At 35.1% G+C, this 20,698-nt stretch overlaps 2 protein-coding genes across 4 annotated transcripts; one reads left to right on the top strand and one right to left on the bottom strand.

The window, feature by feature from the left end:
* Nucleotides 1-373: 373 nt before the first annotated feature.
* On the top strand, nucleotides 374-1,209 carry LOC127803696 (uncharacterized). The gene has a single exon (XM_052340125.1). It carries the CDS (start codon nucleotides 377-379, stop codon nucleotides 1,058-1,060), a length of 684 nt encoding a protein of 227 aa, XP_052196085.1. The 5' UTR covers nucleotides 374-376; the 3' UTR covers nucleotides 1,061-1,209.
* A 12,891-nt stretch (nucleotides 1,210-14,100) lies between these two features.
* Nucleotides 14,101-19,760, bottom strand: LOC127792981 (gallate 1-beta-glucosyltransferase 84A24-like). Of its 3 annotated transcripts, none has more exons than XM_052323704.1 (3): nucleotides 18,634-19,760; nucleotides 17,579-17,986; nucleotides 14,101-14,263 (listed from the first exon to the last, which is right to left on the bottom strand). In XM_052323704.1, exons 1-2 carry the CDS (start codon nucleotides 19,696-19,698, stop codon nucleotides 17,594-17,596), a joined length of 1,458 nt encoding a protein of 485 aa, XP_052179664.1. In that variant the 5' UTR covers nucleotides 19,699-19,760; the 3' UTR covers nucleotides 14,101-14,263; nucleotides 17,579-17,593. The 3 variants fall into 3 exon arrangements, with proteins under 3 accessions (XP_052179664.1, XP_052179673.1, XP_052179654.1); XM_052323713.1 differs by lacking the exon at nucleotides 14,101-14,263 and adding an exon at nucleotides 16,794-17,091; XM_052323694.1 differs by lacking the exon at nucleotides 14,101-14,263 and having other exon boundaries at nucleotides 17,520-17,986.
* Between the last annotated feature and the right edge of the window lie 938 nt (nucleotides 19,761-20,698).

Below are 20,698 nucleotides of genomic sequence, written 5' to 3'. Positions count from 1 at the left end.
TGAAAAGCAAAGAGAACCCAACCTTAGGATTTATATATTCTATATATGATTTTAAAGTAGATTTTAAATAACTATAATATGAGAATATTATATCTTCCTGGAAAGATTCAAGGATAAGATCATATTAAGAACGAATCAGATTATAGTTTTTATTCAGCTTTGCTTTCATGGTGTGGATTTTTCATATATCCAATTATTGGACCTCTTGGAAAAAAATCACATCATATTGGCCCATTCTCTCTTTCCTTCCTGGAAATGAGGCAAGGCCAGCATAGCCAAAACTCCAACTTGGCCGCTGACCAACAGCCACCTCTATATAAACGATGTTGAATACCATACGCTTCTTGTCCAAAAACAAGACACATACATAGAAGCCATGGCTAACTTGTTCTTCTTTCTCTCTTATCTATTGATCCTAGCAGCCACACAGCCGACGGATGCCGTGACATACGTTGTCAACAACAAGGCTGCAACATCTCCCGGCGGTGTCCGCTTCACAACCGAAATTGGCGCCGAGTACAGCAAGCAAACGCTGGCGTCCGCCACAAGCTTCATATGGAGGATCTTCCAGCAGAGCTCTCCGGCCGAGAGGAAGAGCCCACTGCCGCAGCGCGTGACCCTGTTCGTCGATGACATGGACGGTGTCGCCTATTCCGTCAACAATGAAATTCACCTCAGCGCCAAGTACATTGGAGGTTACTCCGGCAACGTGAAGAGGGAGGTGACAGGAGTTTTGTACCACGAGATGACTCACATTTGGCAGTGGGACGGGAAGGGGCAGGCACCGGGAGGGTTGGTGGAAGGAATAGCAGATTTTGTGAGACTGAAGGCTGGGTATGCCCCGAGCCATTGGGTGAAAGCCGGGCAGGGAGACAGATGGGACCAGGGCTACGACGTTACAGCCCAGTTTCTGGCTTACTGCGATGGCTTGAGAAGCGGGTTTGTGGCGAAACTTAACAAGAAGATGAAGAGTGGGTACAGTGCCAGCTACTTTGTTGAGCTGCTTGGGAAGACCGTTGATCAGCTGTGGAGCGACTACAAGGCCAAGTATAAGAAGTAGGCAATATATGCATGCGGATGTTAAATTATAGAATAATGAAGCAGTACGTCTTGGTATGTTTATGGGTTTTTTATATAGGCCGAATAGACTAATATATCTTGAACTTATGGTCAATTTTTAATTTTATCCAATTTTAACCTTTACTTCAATTTGGTTATCGAACTTTCACTTTTGTTTTAATTTTATCCTAGATCCAACAAGTGTCTATCTTAGCTTACATGACAACTGATGTGGCTTGCTGACGTGTCCATTATTGGACACGTTAGCAAAACGACACCATTTTTGGGTCATATCATGGATTTGTTGATCCAAATTTGTTCATGGATCTAAAAATGGATTGGGTCAAATATGTTCAAATCTGACCCAGTGGGTTGACCCAACAACTTAATGGGTTAACCCACCTTCTTCCCCAAAATAAGCTAGGGTTTGCTTCAAACATGTATAGTTTTAGTTTTGTTATAGTTGATAGACCAAGTTACTGGCATTTTCATAATTAGACAATGTATTAGATTTTTGGTATTTGAAGAAAGGGCCAAGATCTATTGGGTCGATGAAACATTATTTTCACTTTTTATCTCGTTTGCAATATGGTATCAGAGCAAAATTAGGGTTTTGCTTTTCCTTTCATTCGTGTCGATTCATCCCGTTGCTGATTCTCCGGCATTCTGAGTTTGGTGATTTGTATCTTGGTTTTGTTTTCTTCTTCGTCGACGATTCTTTTCAACATCGTCGTATTATCATGTTTTCTTGTTCTCGTTTTATCTCATCACAATTTATGGTTATCTCGATCATCAATTTTCTCTGATTGATTTATCTTGTTTCTCATCGATTTCATCTGATGATCTTGCGATTTTGAATAGATTTTTTTTTTTCATGTTGTCTACTAAAAATTTATTTTCTTATGGCGTTTGTCGCGCTCGATACATCTCCCTCGTCGATGAGCCATTTCGCTATTGACAACGGTTCCAATCCTTTCTTCATCCATCATTTGGATAGTCTCGGTCTTATCCTTGTCTCTCAGTTGCTGACTAGAGAGAACTATGCTTCTTGGAACCATTCGATGACGATTGCTTTGTCCGTGAAGAACAAGCTAGGGTTCATCAACGATACAATTGTGCGACCTTTAGGTAATATCACTCTACTTAATTCCTGGATCAAGAGTAATAATATTGTCATTTCATGGATTTTAAACTCTGTTTCATCTCCCCATTTGACTTCTTCTTCCATTCCATCTCCTCTTCCTATACAAGTTTATCTGATGATTTGACTCCAATCCCTTCCTCTAATTTGGGGGTTGTTCTTGGTTCTTCATTTACTATGGTTTTTACTGTTCCTGTTAAAAGGATAACCCGAGTCATCAAGCCTCCATCTTACCTTCAAGATTTTCATTGCAGCTTCTTGACTAGTAAGCCATTGTCCCATACTCAGGCTCTTTCTCCCTTGAATGATTATCTTTCCTATGACAAACTTTCAGCTTCTCATAATTATTTCATTTTGTCAGTTTCTTCTACTCCAGAGCCATAACATTATTCCCAAGCAATTTAGTTTCCTCATTGGAAGGCTGTTATGGATGCTAAACTAGATGCTATGCATCAAAATCAAACCTGGTCAGCTGTTTCTTTTCCATCTGATAAACATTCTATTAGCTGTAAATGGGTGTACAAGATTAAATATAAATCAAATGCCTCTATAGAGTGATACAAGGCTCGTTTAGTGGCAAAATGATATACTCAACATGAGTGTTTAGATTTTTTTTATACATTTTCTCCTGTTGCAAAATTGGTAACAATTAAGGTTACTTGCTCTTGCTGTTGTTCATTAATGGTCCCTTGCACAACTTGACGTGAATAATGCGTTCTTAAATGGTGATTTGTTTGAAGAAGTGTACATATATGGACTTGTCCGCTGGTTATCAACCTAAAACTCGTGTTTTGGGAGGGAGATTGGTGTGTAAGCTGCACAAGTCTATTTATGGCTTGAAGTATGCTTCTTGACAATGGTTTTCAAAGTTTTCTGGGGTTCTTATTAAGCATAGGTTTCATCAGTCTCAGTTTGACTATTCATTATTTACTAAGGGTGCTAGTAGTTCTTTTGTTGCTTTACTCGTTTATGTTGATATTATCATCACCGGTCCTAATGTTGCCATTATTAGTTATCTCAAGGAGTTTCTTCATAATTAATTTAAACTGAAAGATCTAGGTCGGTTGAAGTATTTTCTTGGCTTGAAAATAGCTCGGTCTTCTAAAAGTATTTCTCTATCTCAATGTCATTATACGTTTCAGCTTTTAAAAGATACTGGTTTTCTTGCTTGCAAGCCAACTTCATTACCTATGTTGCCTAATACCATATTATGTTCATTTGAGGGTGATTTATTGATGTTCTACCCTTGTGTTTAGTTTTGATGATGAAAAACAATATCGTGTTTTATCCCCAAGTCATGAGTCAAGTTTATGGTTTTCAACAAAAATCAATTTCAAATACTTTGTTAAAATGAAAACCAAATGATTTATATTCTTATACATGGAGATGTGAATAAACATGTATTATGATAAAATCTCCTAAAATATTTTTCGAATTAGCTTTGAAGTCGTTGGTCAACATAGAACTAAAATTGTTCTAAGGCAAAAGACCAACTAGAAATTCAAATGAAAGGTTTTCAATATAAGTTTTTCATATTTTGAAACATGCATGAAAGGTTTTGGCTTGAAACTTAATCGTATGAAAAATCCTTTAGTTCATGCATCATGTCTTGAAACTCATTTTGATATCGTTTCAATATTTTTCTAAGTCTGGAAAACTAGTACCTTATAAGGAGACATATATGAAATGTTTTCTTTTTAGAAAACTAACTCCTAGTAATTCAATAACTAACATTCATTAGTGATAAAATGATTTTTAACGAATTTTTCAAGAAATGAAAAGTGTATATCTTGGAGGTGGTAAAATCGCAAAATCCTAAGTTCCTACTAAAATCCAAATTCTACTTTTTTATTCTTATGGATTTTGATTTTTTTGATATTTTTATTGAATCCAAATGAGGGGTACTTTCTTATTTACATTTATGTATTAAAGTAAATGGAAGGTAAAATATAAATTAAACAAAATGAGGACATTTACTTTGTAAATATGTGGTGATGTTTTGTATTAATCAAGTGTGCTTCTCATGTTATCTGTTAAGTTTCCAGATTTTCCAAGAAGATAGTCGACTATGTTGTTTAGTGCTGTCGACTATGTATAAGGATAATCGACTATGCTGATTTGATCTGTCGACTATTTAAGGATTCTGTCGACTATTTTTGTATCTGTCGACTATCAAGTAAGGATAGTCGACTATGGCTTTTCATCTGTCGACTATTTTTGTTCATAAAATTCAAAATTTTCTTCACATTTTTGCAATAGTCGACTATGCATATGTATCTGTCGACTATAGGATTTTTGTGTTATAAGATAGTCGACTATGCGTTTTTGTCTGTCGACTATGTTTTGTTTTATTTGTAAAAATAGTCAACTATGCATTTTCTTATGTCGACTATATCTTTTACAGAAAGCTTCTAACAGTTAGTTTTTCAACTCCAACGGTCAAAAACGGCTACATTTCTCTTCAATCTCTTGGGAAGCTTATAAATACAAGTCATGGATGATCAAGAGAAGGCTAATGGATGGGAACGAGTTGATCTAAAGAGTTCAAATCATTTTTACTCGAAGCTTACAATCTTTGCGCTTTCACTGTTGTATTTTCTCTCCAAGGCTTTGTTCTATCATTGTAAATTCATTCAATTAAGCCTTGTTTAATCTTGAGAGACATTGTAACTAAGAGATTCATCTCTTAAATTCTCTCATATTCTATATTTCTAAATTTTTCCTAGCTTTGTGCTAAAAGACTTGCTCGTTGAAGTAAGTGGCTGTTTTTCCTAACTAGGTGCTAGAGGGCTTGCTTGTATGAGCAAGAGGTTGTATTTCCTAGTCTTGGACTGGAGGACCTACTTGGTTTAAGTAGGGGGTTTTAGTGGATGGTTTGAAAAATCTTTAGTGAGGAGCTAAGGTAGTGGATTAGGCTTGGTTAAGCCGAACCACTATAAATCCTTGTGTTTTCTTATGCTTGTGTACTTGATATATTTATCATTGCTAGCATTTCATTATCCTCACTTGCATTGAATTTTTACTTTCAATCAAAAGGATTTCAAAGTTTTAAATCAAGTTTTTAAAATAACCAATTCACCCCCCTCTTGGTGTGTGCCATAGAACCTACTGTTCTAACATTTATTACCAGATCCTTTGGTGTATCAAAGGCTTATCGGTAGGCTACTTTATCTTATGGTTTCTCGCCTTGATATTACCTACTGTTCATAAGCTCAGTCAGTTTATCTCACAGCCTTGTCAGTTTCACTTATATGCTACCCACCATTTCTTACAGTATTTTAAAATAGCCCCCGATCAAGGTTTGTTTTTCTCTATTAATTCCTCGCTTCAGCTTAGAGCCTTTTTTGATACTGATTGGGGATCCTCTTTGGACTCAAGGCAGTCTATTATTGGATTTTGTATTTTTCTTGGTGATTCTATGGTTTCATAGAAGGCTAAGAAACAAAGTATTGTTTCTCGTTCACCTGCAAATGATGAATATAGGGCACTTGCATCCACTGCAGGTGAATTGATCTGGATCACTTAATTATTACTAGATTTTCATGTTCATACTTTACTTCCTGCTTTTCTTTTCTATGATAACCAGGCTACCATTCACATTGCTAACAATCCGATGTTTCATGAGCACATGAAGCACATCGAATTGGATTGTCATTTTATTTATGAGAAGCTGCTGTAGGCCTTATTAAGTTGCTTCCCATTCGATCACAACATTAGTTGGATGACATCTTCACCAAAGCATTACCAACAGCTCATTTGTTTCATTTGTTAGCCAGGATGGTCGTTTATGACATACATAGTCCATCTTGAAAGGGCGTATTAGAGTTTGTTGTGATTTTGTATTTTGTTATATTGATATGTTTTGTTGTTGTATAGTTTTAGTTGATAAACAAGTTAGTGGCATTTTTTTAATTAGACAATATATTTGTTTTTGATATTTAAAGAAATGGTCGAGATCTATTGGATAGAGAGGCATTATTTTCACTCTTTGTCTCATTTGCAATAGAATGACTACATTAATTAATTATAGCGGGAGTGGAAATTGCAAAAACTAGCCATGTCTAAAAAAAAAAAAAAATTCATTTTTAGCCATTTTTTTGAAAAAAAACGTTTTTAGTCACTCAAACAAATTAATTTCTAAAAACAACCACTTTACCAGTTTTGACTCTGTCAATTAGTTTTGTAAGTCTGTGATTTATTTTAAGTTTTAAGTCAGTCAGTTTTGATCTTATCATATTTCCAGTTAAGTACAGTTTTTAAAAAAAAAAAAAAAATAGGTATAGAGTGTAATTAATTTGTTTAAGTGGTTATAAAGTGTAATTAGTTTTTTTTTTTAGAAAAGCGACTAAAAACAATTTTTTTTTTTGAGACATGGTTAGTTATGAATTCTTTCTATCACGCATAATTTTGAGTGAGACATGGTTTGTTTGGTTATTTATTTTTATTTTTTTGAGTTTTTTTTTTTTTTTTTTCCGGTTCGGTTGAGATTTTGCACGCACAAGATTCAATATCAAAATAATGTTTGAACAAAGAATTTTTATTGTTCAAAATAGGAATTTAAAAATGCCAAACAAGCAAACGAGACAACATTCATGAAGTCAAGATGCTAGAATATGATGTAAAGCAATAATTTGATTTATAGTTGATGAGCAAGGCTAATGGAGGATAACTCATTTTATTCATGAGCACAATCATTGATTGTCAGCGAGAGAAGATGATCGAAATTTGAAAAAAAATAAAATACTAACTATAAGCAATTGTACACAATCACGTTCTCGAAAATTAGCCTCAAGTTTATAAGTTGGATGCCACCATGCAAGATGATTGAAATATTTTGTACTTATTAATTTTCTTATGTATATGGTATTTATTATTATTTTTTAATAAATAAATTTATACCACTCATAATATAAAGTGGAAGTCAAAGATTCGAGATTTTGAATTCACCAAAACTATAACTTACTATCAAATTCTGATTCTAATGTGAATAATCTAAACTAAAGTATTTTCAATGTGTAAATCAAACAAGGAAGAAGAACAAAAAAAAGAAAGAGGAAGGAGAACAAGGTTGCTATTGAGCCACCAAAGTTAGGGTTTAGAAATAGCAAAAATGTTCTCTTGGGAGGGGGGGCCAACACCCCCTTTGATGTTGTTCGCATCGGGCAAATGTTATGTTGCTCGACGCGAGTAACATAACGATTTCGTTAGAAATAAAATACAAAGAGAATATATATACACGACAATGTTATATTACTCGTGTTGGGCAACATAACGTTTGCCCAACGTGGGTAAAAAAAGAGAGGGTGTGTGGGCCCTACTCCCTAGGAGAACAAATCTGTATATATCCAACAATAAACAAAAGACCAAAAGACTAAACTACCTTTATTATAAAAGATTAATTACGCTAACATCCCCCTTCAAACTCATGATGCTACAATAAGAAACAACGAGAAACGAAAACGATGAACTAGATAAGACTTCGTAAAGAAGTCAGTAAGCTGCAATGACGAAGACATAAAGGGTAAGGAAATAGTGCCATGTTGTAGATGATTACAAATAAGATGATAGTCAATCTCAATATGCTTCGTGCGTTCATGAAACCCAGAGTTGTGAGAGATCTGAATAACACTTTTATTGTCACAATACATAGGGGTTGGAGAGGAAAGATGAACACCCATGTCTGCAAATAACCAACGCAACTAGACAATCTCAGTGGTAGTGGATGCTATAGCATGATACTCTACTTTAGTAGAAAAATGAGAAATAACAGTATGTTTCTTACTTTTCCAAGAAATAAGAGAATCACAAAAAAATATACAAAAGCTAGTAGTGAACTTATGATCAATAGGGTTATAGGCCCAATCAGCATCAGAGTATGCACATAGTTCCAAATGAGAGGTCGATGGAAACAAAAGACTTTGAAAGCAAGTACCGCGAAGATAATGCAAAATACAAACAACAACTGCCCAGTGAATTGTAGTAGGTGTGGAAACAAACTAACTAACAATGTGTACATCATAAGCAATATCGAGACGTGTAATGGTGAGATAAACCAAACATCCAACAATAGTGCGATACAAAGTGGGATCTGTCAAGAGTACACCATCAGAAGGTGAATATTGAGCATTGGACTTAAGATGAGTGTTAACGGTTTTTGTATCAGTAAAATGAGCACGCTTAATAACATTAATAGCATACATAGACTAAGAAAGAAAATAACCTCTAGGAGAATAAGCAACTTCGATCTCCAAAAAAAAAGATAAAGGACCCAACTCCTTCATTTCAAAACAACAAGCCAACTCAGACTTCAAATCAACAATCCCATCACCGTCATCAATAGTAATAATCATGTCATCAACATATAATACAAGTAGAATGCGACCGACTGGAGTGCATCAAAAGAATAGGGCAAAGTCATGATGATTAAGTGTAAACATAAGAGAGGCAATAATAGTAGAAAACCTCTCAAACTAGGCACGAGGTGCCTATTTGAGACCATAAAGTGCATTCTTGAGTTTGCAAACATATCCAGTATGATGAGAAACACCAGGCGGGGCGGAGGAACCATATAAATGTCCTCTTAAAGATTCGCATTCACGAAGGCATTTTTAAAATCCAATAGAGGGAGACTACACTGACGAACAAATGCAACTATAAGAAGTATACGGACAATGGTCTTCTTGGGAATAAGAGCAAAGGTTTCCATATAATCTAGACCATACTGATGAGTAAATTATTAGTGGTTAATTTTATAAAAATTCTGTTATAATTACACCCTTCTTTTGATCTTAAAATTGGCTTAAATTAGATATTAATACATATTTTATGGTTATATACAAGTTTAAATTGAAAAATGAATGAAATGAAGTTCTAAAGTAAAATTTAATAATAATAATAATAATAATACATTAATATATGTGTGCATGTAATATATATATATATATATATAATATAATCTATTAATAACACTCAATTGCTTGCTTGCAGACATGAAGAATGTGGGCTTAGAGACTCAAATTGGATTGAAGAATTAAAGCCCAGCGTATGTTTAAGGCCCAATTTAAGCAATCCATGGAAGATATCATTTGGAGAAAACCCAAGCATTTTTTTTTTTTTATCCTAATGAAGATAAAAAACCCAATTGTAGAAATTTATTTTTTTATTTTTTAAATATTTATTTTATGAGTGCTTTATTATGTGTGTTTTTTTAGCTAAAATTCATTTAACTTTAGGTGTGTATTATAGCTAAAATTCATTTAACTTTAAGTGTGTGAGTGCTCATTAGATATAATTATATCTAATTGAATAATTGAAATTGTGTGGTTTGTATTGCATCTTGTGGGTTATAAATAGCTCATTTGGTTGAACTTATAAGGAAATTATTATCCTTGAATAAAAGCTTAGTTGTTTTCTTAGAATTCTCTATTTGAGAATTGCTTTGTTCTCTCTTATTTTCTTTATTGTTTTCTCTTGTAATTTTACTTTCTCTCTTTCTTCTCTTAAATTCTTATGTCATTTATTGTTACTTTATTATCCACCGCCTAAATGGCCGATTAATTTATGCTTTTAAATTTCTGCAATTTTAATTCCTGTCATTTAAATTATCTATCGCCTAAATGGCCGGTTAATTTCTACCATTTTAATTCATGTCATTTAAATTCTATTATTTAAATTACGCCATTTAAATTCCTGTTAATTAACTTTCAAATGGAGATGAGTAACTAAATTCAATCTTGGGTTAAGGCAATGACAGTGTCCAACGCCAATGATTTCCAAAGAAAGATTCACTTTAAATGAGTAACATTAATTTAATTTTCAGTATGAGCGTGTATTAATTATTGAAAAATCACTAGGTTTGGATTGGAGCATAAGCTTAACTTAGAGCTTCCATACCATATATGAGAGTTACTAGAACTGGAAACGTTATCATACCCAAATCCGGATGATTAATTTAGTTGTTTTGTGTATTAATTACAATCGAATTTATAGTAGTTGTTTAAACTAAAATCCCGCATATCATGTATGGGGATTGCTTAAACTAGAGCTATCATCATCTCTAATTGCATTTAATAACAAACTCTCATATCTGAAATTAAATTAATGTTGCTAATATTTTCTGCTAAAATTTTGGAATCAACGGGTTGGTGCTGAAATTATCTTAACTCAAGTGCTGTCCAATTTCATATTCACACCTTTAGCATTTATTTCAACTTCTGCCTTACTTTATTTCCTAGTATCTGTCATCTAAAAATCCATAAAAAAATCTTGTTGCCAATTCGTCCAAATGGGTGTGCGTGACATTTTTTTTTGGGCATAAATAAATCTCTCAGTGGACGATTTGGACTCATCCAGAAAATATAAATTTAAATTTGGACTATAACTGCGCTCGTACACTGATGAGTATAAACGTCTCACCAAAATAAATATATATATATAAAAGTTTTACTGTATTTTTTTTATTGTGTTTTAATTGCAGGGTGAGAGTGCAGCCAGTAAACCCCTTAGCAACTAGTCTAGCCTTATAACATAATTCAATTGAACCACCAGATTTTGTTTTGATATTATAAACCCAACGAAGACTAATATCATGTTTACCTAGAGGTAGCGAAACCAAGTCCCAAGTGTTTTTTTATGTGGAATATAAAGTTCATTAGTCATAGCTTGTTGCCAAAGAGGATCTAGAATAACTTCTTTATAGGAAGAGGGTTTAGAAAGTTTGTGAATAGAAGTTAAGACATAATGAAAGAAATCTGAATAACAAGAATAAGAAAAATTAGGTAATTGAGTGGACTTATGAATACATTGAGGATATTGAGGAGGAGGCAGAGGTAGAGGAGCAGGAGAAGGAGCATGAACAGGATCAACAGTCTCAGGCGTTACTTGAAAGGCCATAGAAGGAGTAAGGACGTCCTGAGTCAGTGTATGTGTACTTGGCTATCAATATTATCAGAGAATGGGTCAATACGAATGAGGTCAGACTTTGTCACTGTTAGTGTAGGTGCTCTAGACCCAATCAGATTGGGCATGTTGTACACTGACAATTGTAATCATGTTATTATTTGAATAAGGAGTTATTCAAATTCACAAGAAGTCATTCTATTAGTTTCTTGTTATTATTGTAATAACCGAATGAAACTAGATAGAAGTCCATATGATGTATACTGTGAATAATCTATAAAGATGTGAGATGATGCATCACAGTTTATAGACATCATTAAACGTCCCAAGTCGTAGCAATGTCAAGAATGGACATTGACAATTACGGTAAGACTTGTATGTGCTATGTTTTTGCTATGTGATAGTAATGGGGGTCTCACACCCATAGGCATGGGGATGCCTAGACAAGTACATAGGTGACCAATGTTGGAGAACGTGTCACTGGACATGACTCGCCATGAGAATCCATTTTGGTTAAATGTTGATGGAATTCTCATACGAGATGGGTGTAACTAATCCTTGGACCTGAGGTTGTCACGGTCATCTCATAAGAAGACCGGTATGCTTTGACATCGTTTCGATGGGGCTAGACAAAGGCTGCACGTGGGCGATCGTTGGGTATATCATGAGGCTTATGGAGATGGGTGCATAGCCAAGATGGGACTCGTCTATCCCTTGATAGAGGATGATGTATCTAAGGCGCCTTCGGTGGATATTCACTTTAAATCCATGGCCATGGTGAAAGAGATCAATAAGGAGTTATTGATTCACTTTCTATTAAGTGAAGATATCCGAAAGACCGAAGAAAACTCATGTGATCATTATCAAGCAACACATCGCCATACTTGAGATCACATAAGATGCATTGACGAGAGGATCGTATTACACGGTAACCATGCTCGTAAAAGGTTATTTGCGGATTATGAATCCTTCTGAATAATTGGGTAGGCATGACACCTTGCTAGAGACCAATCTTGTCTTATGTGTTCGTACCTACACATTGCCAACATATTCGGAAGCTTAATGAGTCATACGCAATAGGCACGGTCCTTGGCTTAAACCAGGAGAGTGGACGTATGGGTAAGTGGGACACTTCGGCAAGAAGTTGTGCCGTCGTAGGTTCTCACGGGAAAAGAACCAATAGACGTAATGACGTCGATATGACGAGGAGTCGTCATAATGGAAAGAGTTTCCTAAAAATGACATTTGATTAAATTAGGAAGGAGTTTCTAATTTAATGATTTTCTATTTGTTGGAGTGGCAAATAGGAAATAAAATATTTTTGGGCTTAAGTTAATATTTGGACTAAATTAGATTTGGGCCAAATATTAAATTAAATATTATATTTGGACTAAATTGGATTTGGGCCAAATATTAAAATAAATATTATATTTGGACTAAATTAGATTTGGGCCAAATATTAAATATTATATTTGGACCAAATTAGATTTGGGCCAAATATTAAATATTATATTTGGACCAAATTAGATTTGGGCCAAATATTAAATAAAATATATTTGGGCTTGAATTAGATTTGGGCCATAATATTTTATTTAACCTATAAAAGGATTGGGCCATTTAATTATATTTCTAGTTGGACTAGAATAAGCCCACTTATGATTCTAATTAAATTAGAATTAATGGGCTAGCCCAATCCATTAGGGTTTTAGAAACCCTAGGATATTTCATTATAAATATCATTTTATAGGTTGCCCATTATAGAGGTGATTTTTGGTGTCGTTTTTCAAGAGTTGAAAAACGCATTGCCGTTCACTCTTCCCCGTTTCTTTTGGCATCGATTTGAAACGTGGGTGTTCTTTTACCGTCCATACACAAGCCGCGCAAAGGAGAAGGAGCTAGCACTCCTATTCCGCTCTCCTTGCCAACGGATGCGTGCCGCGTATCACGAGTTAGAGGCCGGACGCTTGGACGGCTCGAATCCGCGAACGACTCGATAATCTAAAGGTTAGATTTATTTATTTGTTTGTGAATGATTTGATTTCGACGTTGATCCAATCGCCGGGATCGGGGTAAGGTTCAAAAATTTTGAACTACGTTGTTTGCCCTGTAGCGATCTTGCTTTACTTTCAGTCACATCATGAGTATTATCAGAAATTGAGAAGAATGGGATATGCACATGAAACACAATATGACGAGAAATATATAATTTTTGATTGATGGGATCAAAACAACGATAACCCTTTTGGCCCTCCCCCAAACCTAAAAAGACACAAATAGCAAAACATAAAGTCACCTTACTACGTTCTACTTTAGGACAAATGAAAAAATAAGTACGACCAAAAACTCCCAATAAGGAATGATTAGGAGGATGCCCAAACAATGTTTCAAAGGGGGACAAACCCGAAATGTGAGAACATGTAATCTTATTAATTAAAGAAACAACGGTGAGAACTGCTTCCGCTCAAAATTCACTAAGAACATTGGTACACAAGAGAAGAGAACGAGAAGTTTCTACAATGTGCCTATGCTTTCGTTTAGCAACACCATTTTGTTGCGAGAAGTCAGTACAAGAAGTTTGGTGAATTGTCCCATCAGAAGCAAGCAATGTAAAAAAAAATCAGTTGTTGTATACTCCCTAGCCAAGTCACATCGAAAACACTTAATTACAACAGAATGTTGAGTTTTAACAAGTGCTATAAACAAACGATAAATAGGAAGAAAATCATGTTGATTCATAAGATAAACCCAACAATAGCGACTATAATCATCAATAAAAGAGACATAATATCTAGACTATTCTTTTGTATCAATAGGAGTTGGTCCCCAAACATCATAATGAACAAGATCAAAGGGTGCAACTGAATAAGAAACACTGCAAGTAATAGGTAAAGCAGGAAATTTAGCTAATTTGTAACCACTATAGCCAGAAATGTCATGAGTTTACAAATTATCCAAATGACCTGTACAAACTAAAAATTTTAAACAACTAGTAAAAACATGTCCAAGACGAGAATGCCATAAATAAAAACTAGAAAAAGAGGAATTCAAAGAGAAATATAACAAATCAACACCAAATGCAACAATATGTGGTGGTCTAAGATTGTCCACAACATATAGCCCTTCTTGTTTACGGCTTATCCCAAATAGCTTCTAAGATCGAGGATCCTGTACACAACAAGTAATAGAGGAAAATTGAACCGAGTAACCAGAATCACATAACAGACCAACAAAGATAAAATTCAAGGTAAGAGATGGAACATAATAAACATCTGAAAGTGATAAATTATGTGTGTTAAGAAAACCAACACCTGCCAAGGGCAATGGGGTGTCATCGACAGTCATAACAAACAGAAATGAGTTAGAGGGACACACAGAATCAAAAGATGTTAAGTCAAATGACATGTGCTTCCTCATGAATCAAAAGATCCATGAGGAAGAAATACCCGAAGGACGTTGGGATGACAAACTTGTATGAGTAGAGGCTTACACAGCATGTGGTTGTGTGGCTAGGAACTTTTGAAATTGCTCTAGTAGATTAGTTAACAAGGGACCAAAGAAATATGGTGCTCCAAGTATAAAAGAGTCACAAGGTGGTACAACAGCTACTGTGTTAGCATTGGAACGATAAAATCGTTGTTGTGATTATTGTTGGCTCTGTGAAGATTGATGTTTCTTCAATAACTTAGGATGTTGAGACTTCCAATGTCCCTTTTGATGGCAAAAGCTTCACTCATCGCTAGCAACTCGCATATCACATTTATTCAGATTCTACACAGATGATTGAGAAGGTACAACCAATACTGAGGTGTTAAGTGGAGAAAGAGATACCTCTACTGATAAAGATTTCAAACGTGTTTCCTCAATTACAAATTCACTAACAACTGAATCAATTGAGGGAAGTGGAGTGCGATACAAGATGAAGCCTTTAAGTCTCTCAAAATCACTTCGAAGTGCCATAAAAAACTGAACCAATCTTTGCTCTTTTCTATAAGTAATATAGTCCAGACATACTTTTAATCCTATCGATTCTGTAAGCGCCAATTCATCCTAAATTGAAATCATAGTAGCATAAAACTCCAAAATACTCATATTCTTATGTTTTAAAGCCTATATCTCATTCTTCAATTGATACCACTTTGTAAAGTTAGACTTAGTGTGTAACTTCTGCAAGTGATCCCAAACCTTTTTTGTTATTTCATACTTTGCCAGCTGTGTACTAATGAAATGCTCTAAAGAGTTGTAAATCCAAGTAAGAATTTTTGCATTGTTTGATTCACAAGTATCTAATTATGTCTCATAATTAGCAACAATATTCTTAGGTCGCACAATCATTCCATTAACATAGCCTCATAATTTTTTACCATGTGAATAATTTAAACCAAAGTAATTCCAATGTGTAAGTCAAACAAAGGAAGAAGAAATAAAAGATGAAAGAGAAAGAAGAACAAGGCTGCTAATGAGCCACCAAAGTTAGGGTTTAGAAATAGAACACAGGGAGAATATATATATATAATAATAATAAATAAAAAAATCAAAAGACTAAACTACCTTTATTATAAAAGACTAATTACGCTGACATCTAATAGTACCATTTTGAATGATTAATTTACAATAGTAGTATTTATCAATTTTCTTGTAAATGCATAAAGATTAATATGATGATGACCACCGACCATAATCAAAAGGTAACGTTGGCAAGGGATAAAAAATGGCTAAAGGCGTATTTAGCTCCTTCACCTTTTTTGATTTAATCATTTTGTCTCCAGAATTTAAGAAGGGACCTATCAACCCCCTTAACTTTTCATTTGAGACTTATTAAACACTTAAAAATTCAAAATCACTGTAAAATGGTTAAATTAGAAAAGGTGAAGGGGCTAAATATGTCTTTAGCCGATAAAAAATCTAACCCATCTGGGATAGTTTGGCAAGTTTTCACAAAAGAGAATTAATGGATTATTAAGTAATTAATTAGTAAAGTGTATAATTGTAGTTAGTGGAGATACAACTCGATTTACACTAAGAGCCTTTTTAATCTCAACTTTAGAATTTGTCTAATCATCTAGACAAAGTCAATGGGGAATAATTAAATCAACTAATTAGTAAAGTAAATTTATTGAGTACATCTAATAACCTGGGAACTTTACGCATTAGCTAAAAATACAAAAATTCATTTATCTTTCTTAATAGGAAATGTCTTTTCACAAAAAAAAAAAATTATCATCAAAAATATTTTTTAATAACAATTTTAAAAATATAAATTATAATTTATATATATCAAAAAAAATTATTTGTCATAAAACTTTCATTACATGTTATATATAGAAGGAACGCCATACTCACAAATAAATTTAAAAAAAAATCACTAATTGATTGATAATAGTTTTATTCAAAATTAAAAATAATTTATAATAATCATAGACCAAAGTTATTTATCTATTGTTAATTTTAGATAAAATTATTATAAAATTTTTATCAATTTATAAGAGTTATTCATCGAATTTATTTAAAAGTATAGCATTTTTGTAATGAAGTTGATCGATAGTCTGGTTGTCGCAAGTGAGTTGGTGATAATGACATTAATTAAATTTGAGAAATTTATTAGTTAATTGAAGTTGAGGTATTAGATTAGAAAATGTCAAAGTGCTAAAAAAAATAATACACGTTTGTACTTTGTAATTTTGACTAAATCAACATCTATCTATCAAGATTTCTCATTTTATTAAAAGGAGTTAAAAACTTACATCATACATGCATACATACAGAAGAATCTAACCTAATTCCTACCCACCCATGACCATGAGATTAAGCTTTAAGGGTTGCTTTAATATTTGTTGTGAATGCAAAAATTAATTAAGATTATAAATCGCAGGCAACTTTTTAAAACACTTTTAACTGTTATAATTAAATAATGCCACTTACCCTCTGATGCCATTAATGATGTTTACAATGGAAGTAAAGTGTCCGAGTGTTTAATTTGCCCTTGCCCTTTTTGTCTGAAATCAAAAGCCAAGGGGACAACCATGAGTCCGTGACATTCACGTGGGTTCCAAGAAAACAAGATACCATCCTTGTCTTTATGCTAATATATTTTATTATTAGGGTTCGAGTGTGGTTTATGCTACCTTTAAAACTGAGTAATCATCCCCTGTAATAAAGGAGTTTAAACGTATTGCTTATACAGAAAATTATATTTAATTTTTATTAAATATATCTTTGGTAATGGATTAATTTAAATGAATCTGTCTCCATTCATAAAACTCTATATATTCCTTTGAATTCATATAAACCCATAATAAAAAGAACATGAAATAATGCTCAATTAAATAATTTAATACGCATTTACAAAATTATGATATTTTTAATTGTCAAGTTTACTACCCACAACTAATTTGAATTGTACTAATACGTAACGTTGTGAACATAATACAATACAAGGATATTATTATTATTATTATTAAATTGAAAGTTTAGAATTATTACCATTATTAGTAGACCTTAGACAGTTGGACTAGTTTTCAATGCCGAGCCCGTCCTAACCTCTTCTAGAAAGGCTTTGAAATTCCGGTCGGAGGTGCCACCTTCCGCCACTGCTTCCTCTGCCGCCTTCTTCCACTTGAGGGCATTTGCTTTCATCTCTATTGCCTTGGGGCCGACGATCGCATCGCGCAGGCACTTCTCGACCTCTTCCCTCGAAATTACTCGGTTCTCCGCCTCGCCTCTACACAGTCTAATCCCAACCTTAAACACATCAACCAAGTACTTGGCGTCGGTCACTTGATCCCCCCATTGCGGGAACGCCACCACCGGTACACCGCTTGCCATCGCCTCTATCGTCGAGTTCCAGCCGCAGTGTGACACAAAGCACGCCGTGGACGGATGGGCCAACACCTTGATTTGCCAAAAAAGAAGAAAGATCGATGAAGTCGATGTCGATATAAAAAATACAAGAAAAATGACTTTATTTTGCCATTATTAATTCTCGAATCAAACATTATTTGTACGGCCAAATTCATATTTTTTGAATTTTTTTTGTTGATGAAATTTTACTCCTTTTTTCGATAATTTGAATTTCTAAATCTATATTTTAAAATAAATTTAACTCTTAAAATATTAAATTTTATTCACGTTAAAATATAAGAATTAAATTAATTTAAAAATATAAATTTATAAATATAATTAAAATAATAAAAAGTTAATGTAAAAGAATTAAAATGTAAAAATTGTATTAACTTAAAAATATTATTTTAATAGTATAATTAAAATAATAAAAAATTCAAATCATAGCCCACAAAAATATAATTTGTTTTGCCTGGTTCATACAAAAGAGTCGCATGGGTAATAAGAAATTTTTGCCGAGTAAGTGGCCGGATACCCCTTGTCAAGTACGTAAAATTCCTATTTTGCCCTTCCCTAACCTGCTAAGTGAACAAGAGGGTAAGAGCAAAAGGAATTTCACGTGCTCTATAAATTAATCCGGGCTATTGGATTGGATGGCGGGGGCAAAATTATTACTGTCCAGAAAATATTTTAACAACCTGCTCTTGTGGGCTCCATTGTACCACTTTGCCCTTGTCGCCGGTTTTCTCCCAGAACCCATCGGGTAAATCGATCTTGTCGGAGCCAAAACCCTCGCTAGCCGGAGGCCTGATAACCCACAAGAACGAAACTTCAACTTCATCTCCAGAAAGCAAAGCCAGAAGCCCGTGAGCAATCTCGTTCACTTGCTGTTGATTCAACCTCACGATGCTGCCAAACGATATATAAATCACCGACGATGGCGGCTTTGAATCTAGCCAGGCGGCGCAGTCATCCGCCTTCAAGAAATCGCCAGTAACCGTGGAATTCGTCTGTTTACTGAGCTTGAAGAGCGGCCCAACCGGCTTGATGGAGCAAAACCTCGACATGTATTCAATGTTGTCTTTCTCGAGCTCCTGGAAAGAGTCCATCAAAACGCAAAACGGCTTCGACAGGTTCTTGAATTGGCCCAGGATGGCTCGCCTGAGAAACAGATACGGAGTCGAAGGGTGCAAGAAGCTGGGGATCTCGTCGTGCTTCAGAAGAGGCATGGATGGCAACTGGACGTCGATTTCCATCTGTGCTTCGCTAGGGAAAGGAACCAAGCCGTGGAAATAATGGTAATAGGCGGAGAAACAGGCGCAGGATTGGACCCAGAGCATGGCGCTGGGGAGGCCGAGGCTCCCGGCCAAATCGGAGACCCAAGGAATGAACGGGTTGTTGATGAGGCAGGAAACCGGACGGTTCTCGCCGGTGTATTTCCGGAGCATCCGGCCAATCAACTCCTTGCCGAAATGCTCGAGCTGAGGCAAGTACTGGTCGAGGTCGAGGCGCTTGAGGTCCTCCTCATCGAGGCCGTCGTCGAAAAATTCGAAGCGGATGAAACCGTCGCCGACGGGGGTGAGCTCCCCGTCGACGATGTTGGTGGCCTTGCGCATCTCCCGGCCGAAGCTTTCGGTGGTGCAGAAGGTGATGAGAAGGCCGCCGGAGGCGAGGAGTTTGCCGAGGCGGAGAAGAGGATTAACGTGGCCTTGGCCGGGGAAAGAGACGAGGAGGACATGAACGAGTGCTTGCATGGAGCCCATTCCCGCGCCGGAAAGGTGAGAGGGAAAAGTAGATAGCGTACGTGTATGCCAACAACGGGGCAAGAAACAACTTGTATGTATAGACACAAAAGTATCGCTTTCCCAGTTGCCACCATTGTTTTATAAGTCAAAAATTATCTCAAGAAAGTATGAGTCGTGTGTTACATAAACACTTACACACTTACACAACAATAAAAATATCCATTTTATTCTTATAATAAATGAGTTAAATGACCCAATAATATTTCTCTCTTCCTCCGTCTCTCTCTCGCACACCATCGACCCTAGCAATCGAGGCGACGTGATGAGACAATAGAGACGACGAGGCAAGGTAGAAAAGGTTGTAGCGACTGAGGCGACGGCGAGAACACGCAAGGCGACTGAGGCAAAGAACGACGATGGGTGATCAGTTATAAGGACGAGAGAAGGGGGAGAGAGAGAAGGGGATGAATAAAATATATTACGAAATATCGCGATATTTTGATGTCAAAATATCGCGATATATCATCCCTGTAAAGTATTCTGTAAAATAAAAACATATATAAAAATACTCACTAACTATCCCATTTACTTTTTTTTTTTTTTTGAATTATGTCCCATTAATGGTGTTCTCAGCCACTCTACCGTTAGAGCTATACTGAAAAAATAAATTGCGAGATGTGCCCAAATAACTAAGGTGGTAAATCTTGACACCACTAATGTCACTTCTAAAATTCTTTCAAAAAAAAAAAAATTACATTTTCTAAAAAAATCGAACCCACACTTAAACCCCAAAGAAGCTTTCAACAACTACCCCATTTATTTACGTAGGGATCAGATGGCAAACTAAGTATCAGACAAGAAATATAAGAAAAAGTGCGTTCCATGCACCTAGCTAGCTAGCTAGCTGTCGTCATTCTGATAATGGAGATTTTTTAGAATTACAAATTACAGTAAAATCAAAAAGGACAGGAGAGTGCATCAGTGCCCTCAACCCTCGACCAACGTTGATTGGAATCCA

Source organism: Diospyros lotus, chromosome 1, assembly GCF_014633365.1.
Source record: "Diospyros lotus cultivar Yz01 chromosome 1, ASM1463336v1, whole genome shotgun sequence".
In the NCBI taxonomy this organism is placed as follows: Eukaryota; Viridiplantae; Streptophyta; class Magnoliopsida; order Ericales; family Ebenaceae; genus Diospyros; species Diospyros lotus.
Note: the sequence above shows the minus strand (reverse complement) of the source record. Positions and strands in the feature narration are given on the sequence as shown.